This window comes from Hemiscyllium ocellatum, chromosome 25 (genome assembly GCF_020745735.1).
Source record: "Hemiscyllium ocellatum isolate sHemOce1 chromosome 25, sHemOce1.pat.X.cur, whole genome shotgun sequence".
Lineage (NCBI taxonomy): Eukaryota > Metazoa > Chordata > Chondrichthyes > Orectolobiformes > Hemiscylliidae > Hemiscyllium > Hemiscyllium ocellatum.
This window is the reverse complement of record NC_083425.1, coordinates 51,704,830-51,717,562: the sequence shown is the minus strand read 5'-3', so window position 1 is coordinate 51,717,562 and position 12,733 is coordinate 51,704,830. Positions and strand designations below refer to the sequence as shown.

The window sequence follows — 12,733 nt, the reverse complement described above, 5'->3', positions numbered from 1 at the left end:
CCTGTCTGTGACGCTCGCTCGCTGTCTCCCTCTCTGTGACGCTCGCTCGCTGTCTCCCTCTCTGTGACGCTCGTTCGCTCTCTCCCTCTCTGTGACGCTTGTTCTCTTCCTCTCTGTGACGCTCGCTCGCTCTCTCCCTCTCTGTGACGCTCGCTCACTCCCCCTCTCTGTGAAGCTCGCTCGATCCCCCTCTCTGTGACGCTCGTTCGCGCTCCCCCTCTCTGTGACGCTCGTTCGCGCTCCCCCTCTCTGTGACGCTCGTTCGCTCTCTCCCTCTCTGTGTCGCTCGTTCGCTCTCTCCCTCTCTCTCTCCCTCTGATGAAGAGTGACTGGATTTGAAACGTGACCTCTCCCTTCTCCCCACAGATATTTGTAGACCTGCTTAGTTTTGCCAGAAATTTCTATTTTTATTTCTGATTGCAAGCAACCCATGGGTCTTTTTATTATTATATTATTTCTTCTGATTGGTGGCTTGCAGAGCCATGTTGTGTAATTGTAAAATCAGAGGGAGGCCATTTATGTTGTTGTTGACGCTGAAAAGGCACTGGTCAGGCAGCATCTGAGAAGCGGGAGAATCGACATTTCGGGCAGGAGTCCTTCATCAGGAATGAGGCTGGGAGCCTCAGGTGTGCAGAGATAAATGGGAGGGGTGGGGCTGGGGGGGAGTGCAATAGGTGAATGGAGGTGTGGGTAATGGTGATAGGTTGGAGAGGAGGGTGGACTGCTTGGGTGGGAAGGAAGATGGACAGGTCATGACAGTGGTGTCGAGTTATAAGGATGGAACTGGGATAATGTGGGGGGAAGGCAAATTAGGAAACTGGTGAATTCCCTATTGATGCTGTGGCGTTGGAAGGCCCTGAGTCTGTGGATGAGGCGCTCTTCCTCTAAGCTGGTTAGGGAGTGACGTTGGAGGACGCCCAGGACCTGCTCGTCCTTGGCAGAATGGGAGTTGAGGTGTTTGGCAATGGGGAGGTGGAGTTGGATGGTGCGGCTGTCGCAGAGATGTTCTCTGAAGCGGGTCTGCACATAGGTGTCCTGTCTCCTTGATATAGAGGAGACTGCATCGGGAGCAATAGATACAGTAAATGTCTGGATATAGGTTTGCTCGCTGAGTTGGAAGGTTCACTTCCAGATGTTTTGTCACCCTACTAGCCAACGTCTTCACTGCTGATGATTCCTGTTTTCGATTTATATGTTTAGGTTTCTTTGGGTAGTTGATGTCATTTCCTGTGGTGATATCATTTCCTGTTCTTTTTCTCAGGGGATGGTAGATGGGTTATAACTGGATGTGTTTGTTGATAGAGTTCTGGTTGGAATGCAGTGCTTCTCGGAATTCTCACGTGGAAGTGCAGGTAAAACTCTGATGGATGTGGAAGGCTCCTTTGGGGCCTTGGACGGAGGTAATTGGGGGAGGTGTGCATGCAGGTTTCGCAAATCCTGCGGTAGCAGGGGAAGGTGCCGGGGAGGGGATGGTGGTTTGTTGTGGGGGCGTGGATCTGACAAGGGAGTTGTGGAGGGAATGGTCTTTACAGAAAGCGGATAGGAGTGGGGAGGGGAATATATCTCTGGTGATGGGGTCCATTTGTAGATGACAGAAATGGTGGAGGATGATGCAATGTGTACAGAGGTTGGTGGGGTGGAAGATGAGGACCAGGGGTTTCTGTCTTTGTTGCAATTGGAGGAGTGGGGTTTGAGGACGGGGTGCGGGAAGTGGAGATGCACTGGAGTGCATCATCAATCACATGGGAGGGGAAATTGTGGTATTTAAAGAAGGAGGCCATCTGGTGTGTTCAGTGATGGAACAGGTCTTCCTGGGAGCAGGTGTAGCAGAGGAATTGGGAATAAGGGATAGTGTTTTTACAGGAGACGGTGGCAGGAGGTGTAGTCTAGGTAGCTGTGGGGAGTCAGTGGGCTTGTAAAAGATGTCAGTGATGAGTTGGTCACCATTGATGGAGATGGAGAGGTCCAGGAAAGGGAGGGAGACGTCTGAGATGGTCCAGGTGAACTTAAGGTCTGGGTGGAATGTGTTGGTGAAGTTGATGAACTGTTCAACCTCCTCGTGAGAGCATGAGGTGGCGCCGATGCAGTCATCAGTGTAGCGGAGGAAAAGATGGGGAATGGTGTCGGTTTAACTGTGGAAGATGGGCTGTTCCACGTAACCGACAAAGAGACAGGCATAGCTGGGGCACATGTGGGTGTCCATGGCTATCCCTTTCGACTAGAGGATAGTGTGGAATGCTAAAAAGTTTTTTAAGGTGCAAATCTGTTGTATGAGCGCTGCTGTGACTAGTAAATCCTGGAGTGGGACTTGAACCTGGTGATTTGTGACTCAAAGGCAGCTATGCTACCAGTAATTATAATTGGGATCCACAGAATGATAACACATAAGTAGGGGCAGATTGGTTGTTACCATGCCATACAATTTGTGGGAGCTTGCTAAGTACATATTGGTAACTGTTTGGAATTCATTTCACTGGGTATAAAGTGCTCTTACCAAATCTGAGATATAGGATAAGGTGCCATATAATAAGGACAAGCTGTTTTATTTTCCCCATCTCCAGATGCTGCCAGATCCACTGAGTATTTCTAGCTCTTTGGTTTTATCATTGGGCCGGTACACTGCAAGCAGAAAAGTGGAGCTACTTGTCATTGTTATGACCTTTGTAGTTTAGTAATGTTTCAGTTCAAATGATAGAAGGGCAAGATTTTTAAAAATGTTTAATTTTCAATATTTTTAAATAGACCAGGATGGTGCAGAACCCAGTGGCAATGCAGTAGCTGCTTCCAATCTCGTGCGCCTGGCGAATTTCTCCAACCGACCAGACTGGGGTGATAGGTCAAGGCAGCTTGTGGCGGCATTTACAAACCTGTTGGACCGTATGCCCGTGGCACTGCCGGAAATGGTAACTGCCCTGATGTCACAACATTACCCACTCAAACAGGTAGGTTAAAGCATTACTTCTGCTTAACATTACTTAAACATTACAACGTTGTGCTGTTAAAAATATAGAATTACAGCTGGAGTGAACAGGCTCAGCTGGCACTGTTAGTGGTACATAGAGTGGTCATTAATTGAGAAGGATTATTATGATGACATTCGATAAAGTAGTGAATTACAATTAGAATTATTGTCACATGTACTCACATGAGTACAGCATATAACAAGTTATTTGAACAGGGTTTGCAAAGGAGAGGTCATCTTAAAGGACCCACTGTTTGACCATCATAATTTCGTTGAGTTTTTGTTGACCACGCCATGTGGCCAATGTCAGTTCCATCTGAGATCCAAGTGCTATCTCACGTTGACTCTCCAGTGACCAATATGTTCATTGCCTGATGTGATAAAGAGCCTTTCAAGCAAAAGGCTCAAATTTCTGGCTCCAGAATGTGTACATTCATTTTAGCTGTACTGGAGATTTAGGCAGAATTTTGCTTCTATGATTGTGCCCAGCAGTATGACACAATGATCAGTGCTGGGACCCTTGCTGTTTGTTAACTGCATTAATTGCTTGGGTGTGAATGTAGTAGGTATAATTAGTAAGTTTGCCAATGACAAGGAAATTGGCAAGATGATAGTGGGGAGGATGATCTCAGGCTACAGTCTAATATTGATCAGTTGCTAAATTGGACAGAGCAATGGCAGGTGGAATTTAATCCTTAAATATGAGATGATGCATTTTGGGAGATCTAATAAGAGAAGGATCGACACAAAGAATGGTAGGTCCCGAGGGAGTACTGAAACCAAAGGGACCTTGGTGTACAGGTCCATTTATCACAGGAGGTGTCAGTGCAAGTAGACGGGTGGTGAAGATGGCATACCGATGCTTATCTTCATTAGCTGGAGTGTAGAATATAGAGCAGCAAAGTTGTATATAGAGCGCTGGTTAGACTCCAAATGGAATACTGTGTGCAGTTTTGGTTGCTACACTATCAGCAGCACTGGAGAGAGTGCAGTAGAGATTCACCAGAATGTCGCCTGAAATGAAGTCTTCGCTGTGAAGAGAGACTGGATTGGCTGGGTTTGTTTTCCTTGCAGCAAAAGAGGCTGAAGGAGGATTTGATTGAGGTATACAAAATCATGAGAACCATAGACAGGGGAGATCATGAGAATCTTTTCCATGTGACAAATGTGTCTAAGATCTGAGGGCATAAGTTCTACGTGAGGAGTAAATGGTTTAAAGGCGATCTGAGGAAAAGATTTTTTCACCCAGAAGGTGGTAGGTATTTGGAACATGTTGCCTGAGAAGATTGTGGAGGCAGGTATTCTCCTCATAACACTTAAGAAGTATTTGGATGGGCATTTAAATGCCAGGGCATAGTGGGTTATGGACCCACGTACAGGTAAGTAGGATTAGTGTAATTTGGTGTACATTGTCACCATAGACATGGTGCACTGAATGGCCTATTTCCATGATGTATAACTCTGATTTAGGGATGGAGAGAGCCAAAATTAGCCAGGATTTCTACTTTAGATCCATGCCCAGAGACAGCTGCTGCGGGGAGTACAAGGGTAATCGACAGATTGAGCTCAGCTATGGTATCCTCCACTATGGGTGTCCAGAATATCTTAACTTAAAAATTTTCAATCTCTTTATGGCCTCACCCCTATCATGTTTCTAACTCCCTCAGGCATGGAACCCCTGAAATCTCTGTTCTTTGATCAGTGGTCTCTTGTGCGCACTCTTTGCCATGTCATGTGTTCAGCTTTCTAGATCCTAAGGTTCTGAAATTTCCTTGCTAAAACTCTCTGCTCTTCTTTAAGATCCTCCTTAAAATTGACTTAGTTGTTGCACCGTTTGTTCACTGATTTTAATGTTTCCTGCTTTGACTCAGTGTCAGCCTTTGTCTCAATGTACTGTGTGAATCTTTGTTAAAGATGTTACATAAATCTAACTTGTTGTTGTACTGACTTTCTTCACTGGCAGGGTATGTTAAATTCCACCTCCACACATCCTCTTGGCAAATTCCCTTTGACAAGTGTATCAAGTGCATTGTGTGTTGGCTTGAAATGCGATATTTATTATGTTCAATTTCCATCCAAATAATGATATGGAAAGGTCAGCAGTACAGAAGACAATCTTCCTTCCAGAATGATAGCTTCATTGTGCTGATAAAGCAAGTGTATCCAGCAATTGCCCAGGCAGAATGCTGTGGAACATTGTCCCTCTGTGAAATATGTTTGTTGAAAGTGGGTGGAGAGAATGGTTTTGCAATCCAATCCTGCATGTGATTGACACCTTGTGTCGACTACTGATACATTGGAAGTTGGAAATGATGATGAATAAAATGAGAAGAGGGGGTGCTCCTGGCATTAGGCAACAAATGGTCTGTCAAATGCCTGGTTCCCTGTGGACTTAATAGAGTGGCTGACATACCCCGATAAGAGTAGCTCTGGTAATGATCCATTTCTTTAACAATACGGCTTCCTTCTTTTCTGTCGAATGTCTTCCTTCAGTAACAGCATTGTAATTTGGGAAGGTTAAGAAATAAAATTGATTTTTGCCAGGACCAGTAATCCAAACTGGTTTCCGTCTGCTTGAAAACTAGACAGAGAGATTTGATAAAAGCCTCAGACTCTCCGAATAAATTGAAATGAAGTCCTTTTTCTTGTTGATACTCCTTTTGTTCTCCTCTTGATGCTCCATTGATTTCTCAGAGACATGTTCGAAGCTTTTCAAAAGAGAGTTAATCCATTGAAAACAAACAGCTTAATTGTAAGTTTAAATAGTAAATACGAGCCTATGCAAATCTGTCCTTTTGATGAAATGTTAAACTGAAACTCCATTTGCACTCTCCCTCAGGAACGGAACCACTGAAACCGTCTGTTACGAAGTCCATGTCTTTTTGCTGTAGTTTTTGGTAACGGACTAAAATGGAAAAAAAAATGACTCTCTTGCAGCAAACAGCACGGTGGCTCAGTGGTAAGCACTGCTGCCTCACAGAACCAGGGTCCCAGGCTCGATTCCAGCCTATGACGACTGTCTGTGTGGAGTTTGCATGTTCTCCCCTTGTCTGTGTGGGTTCCTCCAGGTGCTCCGGTTTCCTCCCACAGTCACAAAGATTGGCAGGTCAGGTGAATTGGCCATGCTAAATTGCCCATAGTGTTAGGTGTATTCGTCAGAGGGAAATGGGTCTGGGTAGGTTCCTCTTCGGAGGGTCGGTGTGGACTTGTTGGGCCGAAGGGCTTGTTTCCACACTGTAGAGAACCTAATCTAATCTTAAAAAAAACGAATTTCTGTTCTTTTAAAAAAACAAGTTATTGCAACTCATTGAAAGTTGTGTTTACGTTGCTTTTTTCAAGTAGTAGACAAGCAGGAGGCTGTAAGAATACAGCAAGCCAGACAGCATCAGGAAGTGGAGGAGTCAGCGTTTCAGGTGTAATCCTTCACTCTTGTTAAAGCAATGGCGGAGGCAATTTGTAGGCAGTTGGCACCAGGGATACATATGAAGTAAGGTTTGGCAGACAGCAGATGGCTGATTTGCTTGTGGCCAATCGTAGTGTCAAAAGCTATCAGTCTGACAACTATCTGATTGTAGGGTTGCTGAACATTTTATGGATGTGAATAATACTAGCATAAGCCTTCAGTCTGCTTCAAGGGCAGAAAGTGTGTTCTTCACTCCATTAGAATACTGTAAGCTGGAAGAAGGATAGTTGTAGATCTTTAACCAGTAATTTTAACCAGCAAACCAATGACTACAGAGAAGTGAAAAGAATTTGAAGAACAAAAACTGGTAAGCAAAAAGATAATCTCAGTGAACCCTGTGGACTGAAGCCATTGAACTGTTTTTTCAATTTTCTTTCCCTGCATCCATAACACCAATTTTTATTTATTTGCAACTGCCTGTTTGTGTGTGTGTGTGTGTGGTGGGGGGGGGAGGGGGTGGTTTGAAGGAGAGTAAGCGATTTAACTGGTAATAATATGTTGTTAGTTTCTTACCTGTGGTTGAAATATTGATTTGTAGTAAATAGCCGCTTGGTGCTTTGAACCTGCCCAGCCATCTAATAAGATCATAGCTGATCTGATTTTAACCTCAACTCGACATTCCTCATACCTCTGATATTTATGCTTTGACAATTGAGGTATGCAATCATTGTTAAGAACCAGTGGTATGATGAGAATTTTTTTTCAATGATGCAGATTATTAGAATTAGAATGCATAAGATAAGTAATTTCAAGAGTAGGCTTTCAAAGTGAATTGCTTAAAAGAAAAAATGCCAGGGTATAAGAGAATAATACAGGAGTAGTCCTGCTCTTACAACAGCCTGCATTGACTGGAAGATGTTAAGGAGCTGTTGCTTCTATCCCATTGTTCTATAACACCAGCTTTAATTATGCAGTGGTTAGCGAACAGTAAATTTAGCAGTTGTGTATTGGATAAAAGTGTAAAGATGCTGGTGTGATCCAGGTTAAACTCTTCTGCAGTAAGTTTTTGTAGCTCAAGCAGCTTCTGTTCAAGTTGATGAAAAGCTCAAGTATAGGAGAAAGCTAACTCTAAATTTGAAACACCGGTAAGGGTTTCAATAGCTACTTAAAGAAAAAAGTTAAAATGATGTGTAAAGTGATATAGAAAATGAGTCTCAAGATTTAATAAGGTAATATAAGATGGCATATAATAAGATATAATACAACAGGTATGTTGATTCAGGCTTCACTATAAGAAGTTACAAGTAGCATATAGCTACTTGGAATGGAGGGATGAACTCAGGAGAATGCAGTCACCAAAAGGAAGTAGTGAACAAATTGCTGCAGCTGTGGGCTGACAATCTCTGGATCCTGATGAACTTTGTTCGAGGGATTTAAAAGAAGTGACTAGTGAGAAAGTTGATTCGTTAGTCGTAATTTTTCAAAATTCCCTAGATTCGACACAGGTTCATTTGGATTGAAAATCAGCACTTGTAATCCTTATTCAAAAAAGAAGGGAGCCAGAAACATACAAAAAAAACTACCAACCTGTTAACTAAAAACTTTTCATGGGCAAGATGTTAAACTTCAGGAACACCTTCCACCCAGACCTCAAATTCACCTTGACAATCTCAGACACCTCCCTCCCCTTTCTGGACCTCTCCATCTCCATTTCAGGTGACAGACTCAACATGGGCATCTACTTCAATCCCACTGACTCCCACAGCTCCCAGGTGGTCAATAATGCCCTCTAGTGCATCTCCTCCACTTCCCGTACCTCTACACTTGAACCCCATACCTCCAACCGCAGCAAGGACAGAACTCCCCGATCCTCACTTTCTAGATACAATGCACCATTCTCCACCATCATTCCCTCCGCAACCCCCTCGTTAGGTCTAAGCTCCCCACCAACCCATCCTCCACTCCCAGCACCTACCTTTGCAACCGCAAGAGATGTGATACCTAAAGCCTGACTCCTGATGAACGACTTTTGTCTGAAACATCGACTTTCCTGTTCCTCGAATGCTGCCTGACCTTCTGTGCTTTTCCAATGCCATGCTCTCGACACTAGGCTTGTATATGTTGGAGTTTAGAAAAATAAGAGGTGAATAGTTTGAAACATGCAAGAGTGATAACAGCATGCATGTGGAAAGAATGTTTTTTTCTGTTGTGGGACAATCTAGAGGTCAATGTTTAAAAACAAGAGGATATCTATTTCACACACAGATGTGGGCAAATGTTTTCTCACAGATGACAGTGAACATTTGGAACACTTTCCCTCAATCTATGTATGAATTACAGCTTTTGAATGTTTTTAAGGCAGAGGTAGAGAGCTGCTTGATAAGTAAGGGGGTAAAAGACTCTCAGAATAGGCAATCAGCCTTGATCTTATTTTGTGGTGGGATTCTGCTCAAGGGGCCAAATGGCCAACTCCTCATTCGTATGTTCATACACCCATGTGGTTCACTAATGTCCTTTAGGGAAGGAAACTGCCATGCTTATCTGGTCTGGCCTACAAGTAACTCCAGACCCACCACAATGTAGTTCACTCTTAACTGCTCTCTGGGCAATTGAGGATGGGCAATAAATGCTGCCCTAGGTAGCAATGCCCTCATCTCATGAATGAATAAAAAAAATGAAATTCAGACATCACAATCATGATTGTAAATGTATGTGTGATCTTTATAAAACTTAACCTATTGATGCATCCTGACTATTCTCAATGTAAGCTGAAAATGTGTTGCTGGTCAAAGCACAGCAGGCCAGGCAGCATCTCAGGAATAGAGAATTCGATGTTTCGAGCATCCTGATGAAGGGCTTATGCTCGAAACGTCGAATTCTCTATTCCTGAGATGCTGCCTGGCCTGCTGTGCTTTGACCAGCAACACATTTTCAGCTGTGATCTCCAGCATCTGCAGACCTCATTTTTTTATTCTCAATGTAAGTGCATATACTATGCAGTGCAGAGTTCTTCCTCTCATCTTCAATAAAACGAAGGCAGCAAATTGCTATCTTTATATGTATTAGGCTTGCAATTCCAAGAGGGAATAAGGATTCAAACTATGCAACTTGATTGTCTTTTATGGAACTAGCAACAAGGCTAACGTTTGTTGCCCATCCTTATTTTGTCACCATTGAAATCTAAAACTGGTACCTCAGCCTTTTCACTGATCATTTCAACTGAAGGTAAATTTTTTCAATTGGAGGAGCTGAGATTATTCCAGACATGTGTTGATGAGCTTAAACACATGGGTGTATCCAACCCAATTGTGGGAATGATCTGATCTCCTTGATTTGGGATGTGGCTACAGGTTCTGTTGGTAGTGGATGACCTGTATCTCCTGTTGAAGGAAATGGGCCTGCAGCGTTATTTCATAGCCTCTGTATTTTGTTTAATATTTATCTACAATAGGAGAATTGTCAGAATCATCGTGACTACATTTGAAATGATCTGTTCTGGTTTGAAAAGCAATTGTCAAACTGGGAAGGCAATCACAATTTGTTCCTTTTCATTCTTCAGAATCTGTTGTAAGTTTATCCAATACATGCCAATCTTACAGCGCTGCATTCATTCAATCATTGTCACAAGGGACAGCTGCCAAGTGGAAGCTGAGGGAAATGAGAGAAACTGTTGGCTAGAATAAGGCAACAATTCGTACTGCATGCCATACTGCTAGATATAATAATTCAGGCTCATACATAGGTCTTTTTTTAACATATTTAAGAATAATTGGTTAATTGAATGGAATGAATAGGGAAAATATAAGATCCCCTTGGTGATTGGATTGTGATTGACATTTAGCTGAAGGGACTGGTGGATCATAGAGATCTGTTCCTTTGGAGATTTTCCAAGGAGTCCCTTCAGTTGAAGGAGCTTTGGGTAAGGCAAGCACATTAATACATCCTGCTTTATTTTCCTATTGCTGAGACCAGACTGTCTTTCACATGACGTATTTAGCAAATCACTCACTCTTTGTCTATCTGTTTGACATGTGGGTGCCTGGATGGTACAACTAATGGAAATGTTTTCATGTTTGTTGAAGGACTGCTGAGTGACCTTGTGAGCTGTGAGAGATTCCTTGCCTTAAGAATAGTAGAAGTAGATCTTTAAGTAAGGGGAGAGAAACACCAGTAACCTTAACTTAGAAATTCTTCAAAGGCACCTTACAAACGTAGAAAGGAAACCAGAATAGATGTCAAGAGACACTTGAGTCAAATGCAATCAGCAATTAGGAAGGAGGCATCACTGGAGTCTGAGATATACACAGTAGCAATATTGTGGTGATCACTTGGCAAGGTTAGATGAATGCTACTGACTTGGACTGAAGGAAAATCAAAACCAAACAATTGAGAAAATCTATCTTGCAATATTTGACTTGTTACTGACAATAGCAACAAGGAAAGCATTCTTAAGTCTAAGATGCAGTACTCACTTGGTTTGGTATTTCGTTATTTTCACTCTCCATCACTCTCAATTCATTGCCAAATAAGAAATGTCATATGTTTAAATAATGTCTTTTAATAATCAGAAAATATATTGTTGGATTCGCAGAATTCCTGAATGTTCTGATAACATGGGGCTGGAAGAGTATCATTTATTGTGTGTCCTGTGTGCTATTTATCACTGCATAATCAGTCAGAGCCCATTTTCAAACCTGCATGTAAGCCTGTGAGGGAAAAGTTCATCAGCCAGGGCACTGAAATATTGAGGCAATTTCCTACATAACGATACAACATCATATTGACTAGAAGCTAATGGATTCTATCAGATATGACAAAATGCCTTTTATTGATTCCTTTGGTGCTTTTCGTTGTAAACTAGTTGTATGATTTTTTAAACCTGGCCAGAAAGACAGTCAAGGATAAGTGGAAGATTTACCAATAAATGAGACTACAATACTGGATCTGACGGAGTGGTTTTTCTTTCGGGTTGAATTGTGCTCTCTGCGGCACTGTATACTCAATGTGTGCTAATCTAGGTGAATGACCTTTATTGTGCATAGCAGTTTTCTTCCTTTTTTACTGCATGGTCCTGTTTAGAGGTTATTGGAGATTTGTAATGAGTACCTATCTCAGATTTTTGATTGTTCTGCAAACTCTGAGTTGATTGAAAACAAAATCAGATTGCTCTCCTGGGAAGTGTTTTCTAAACGAAATGAAAATGCTTTTAACATCTTATCATGAAATAGTACGATAAATGAAACTTGGCCCTGTTTCTCTTGTTATGGTTTCAGAGCTGACACAGATTGCCTCCTCCATTATTAGTTGATTCAGACCCTTGACTTCCTGGGCACAGAGGAGTAAAAAGAGGCATATGAGGAAATGAGTGTGGCAAAGAGCAGCAAATGTCTATGGAACCGTGTCCCAACAAGCTGTCTGATACTTTAAGGAGTGCAAGGTGTATGTTTGGGAAGGGACAAGGCCTTTTTAAAGGTTAAAATGTTTTCTCAAAACTGCCCTTCCTGGGCACTAGACGTGATTTCTGCTCACCTCCTTTGTACACCATCTGCCAAATGGATTGTTTGTGAATCACAGTTGCCTTCAGCTGCTGCTGTGGAAACCAGTATGTAAGTAAAATGTAATTCTGCTTCATTGAACTCCAGAAAATTGTACAGAAGCTTCCAAAGATGCCTCTGCGGTGCAAATGGTCCTATACTCCCAAGTGATTCGGCTCGGACTTGCAAGACTTCAATTTGAGGACAATGGGAGACAATGGAATGTGATAGTGATTTTGCTCAGGGTACAACGATTCAACTCTTATGTCAGCTGGTGGAATTTGAATGTAATTTTAAAAATCTGGAATTTAAGGCTAGATTCAGTGATTGGATCATGAAACTATTATTGACTGTGCTAAAAACACACAGTCATGGAGGTGTACAGCACAGAAACAGACCCTTTGGCCCAACTCGTCCATTGCTGGCCAGATTTCCTAAATTAATTTAGTCCCATGTGTCAGCATTTGGCCAATTTCCCTCTTAAACCCTTGCTATTCATATACCCATCCAGATGCCTTTAAAATGTTGTAATTGTACCAGCCTCCACCATTTCCTCTGGCAGCTCATTCCATACACACACCACCCATTTGGTTTACTACTGACCTTCAAGGAAAGAGAGCAGCCATCATTACCTAGCCTGTCCTCAATGTGATTCCAAACCCACAGCGATATGATTGCCTCTTAAAGACTCTCTGAAATGGCTGAGCAAGCCACTCTGTTCAAATTCAATTAGTGATATGTAATAAATGTTGGCTTAGCCAATGACATCCACAAAGCATGAAAAAAAAATGTGCATATGTTTAAAAGTTGTATATGTATATCTGCACAAAAAGC

At 42.4% G+C, this 12,733-nt stretch overlaps 1 protein-coding gene across 4 annotated transcripts in view; it reads left to right on the top strand.

The window, feature by feature from the left end:
- Nucleotides 1–12,733, top strand: part of spata20 (spermatogenesis associated 20) — a 363,387-nt gene that overhangs the window by 136,515 nt on the left and 214,139 nt on the right. For all 4 annotated transcript variants that reach the window (XM_060844319.1, XM_060844321.1, XM_060844322.1 and 1 more), the window contains exon 14: nucleotides 2,743–2,942. In XM_060844319.1, coding sequence (XP_060700302.1) covers nucleotides 2,743–2,942 — 200 coding nt within the window. The remainder of the gene's footprint in view (nucleotides 1–2,742; nucleotides 2,943–12,733) is intronic.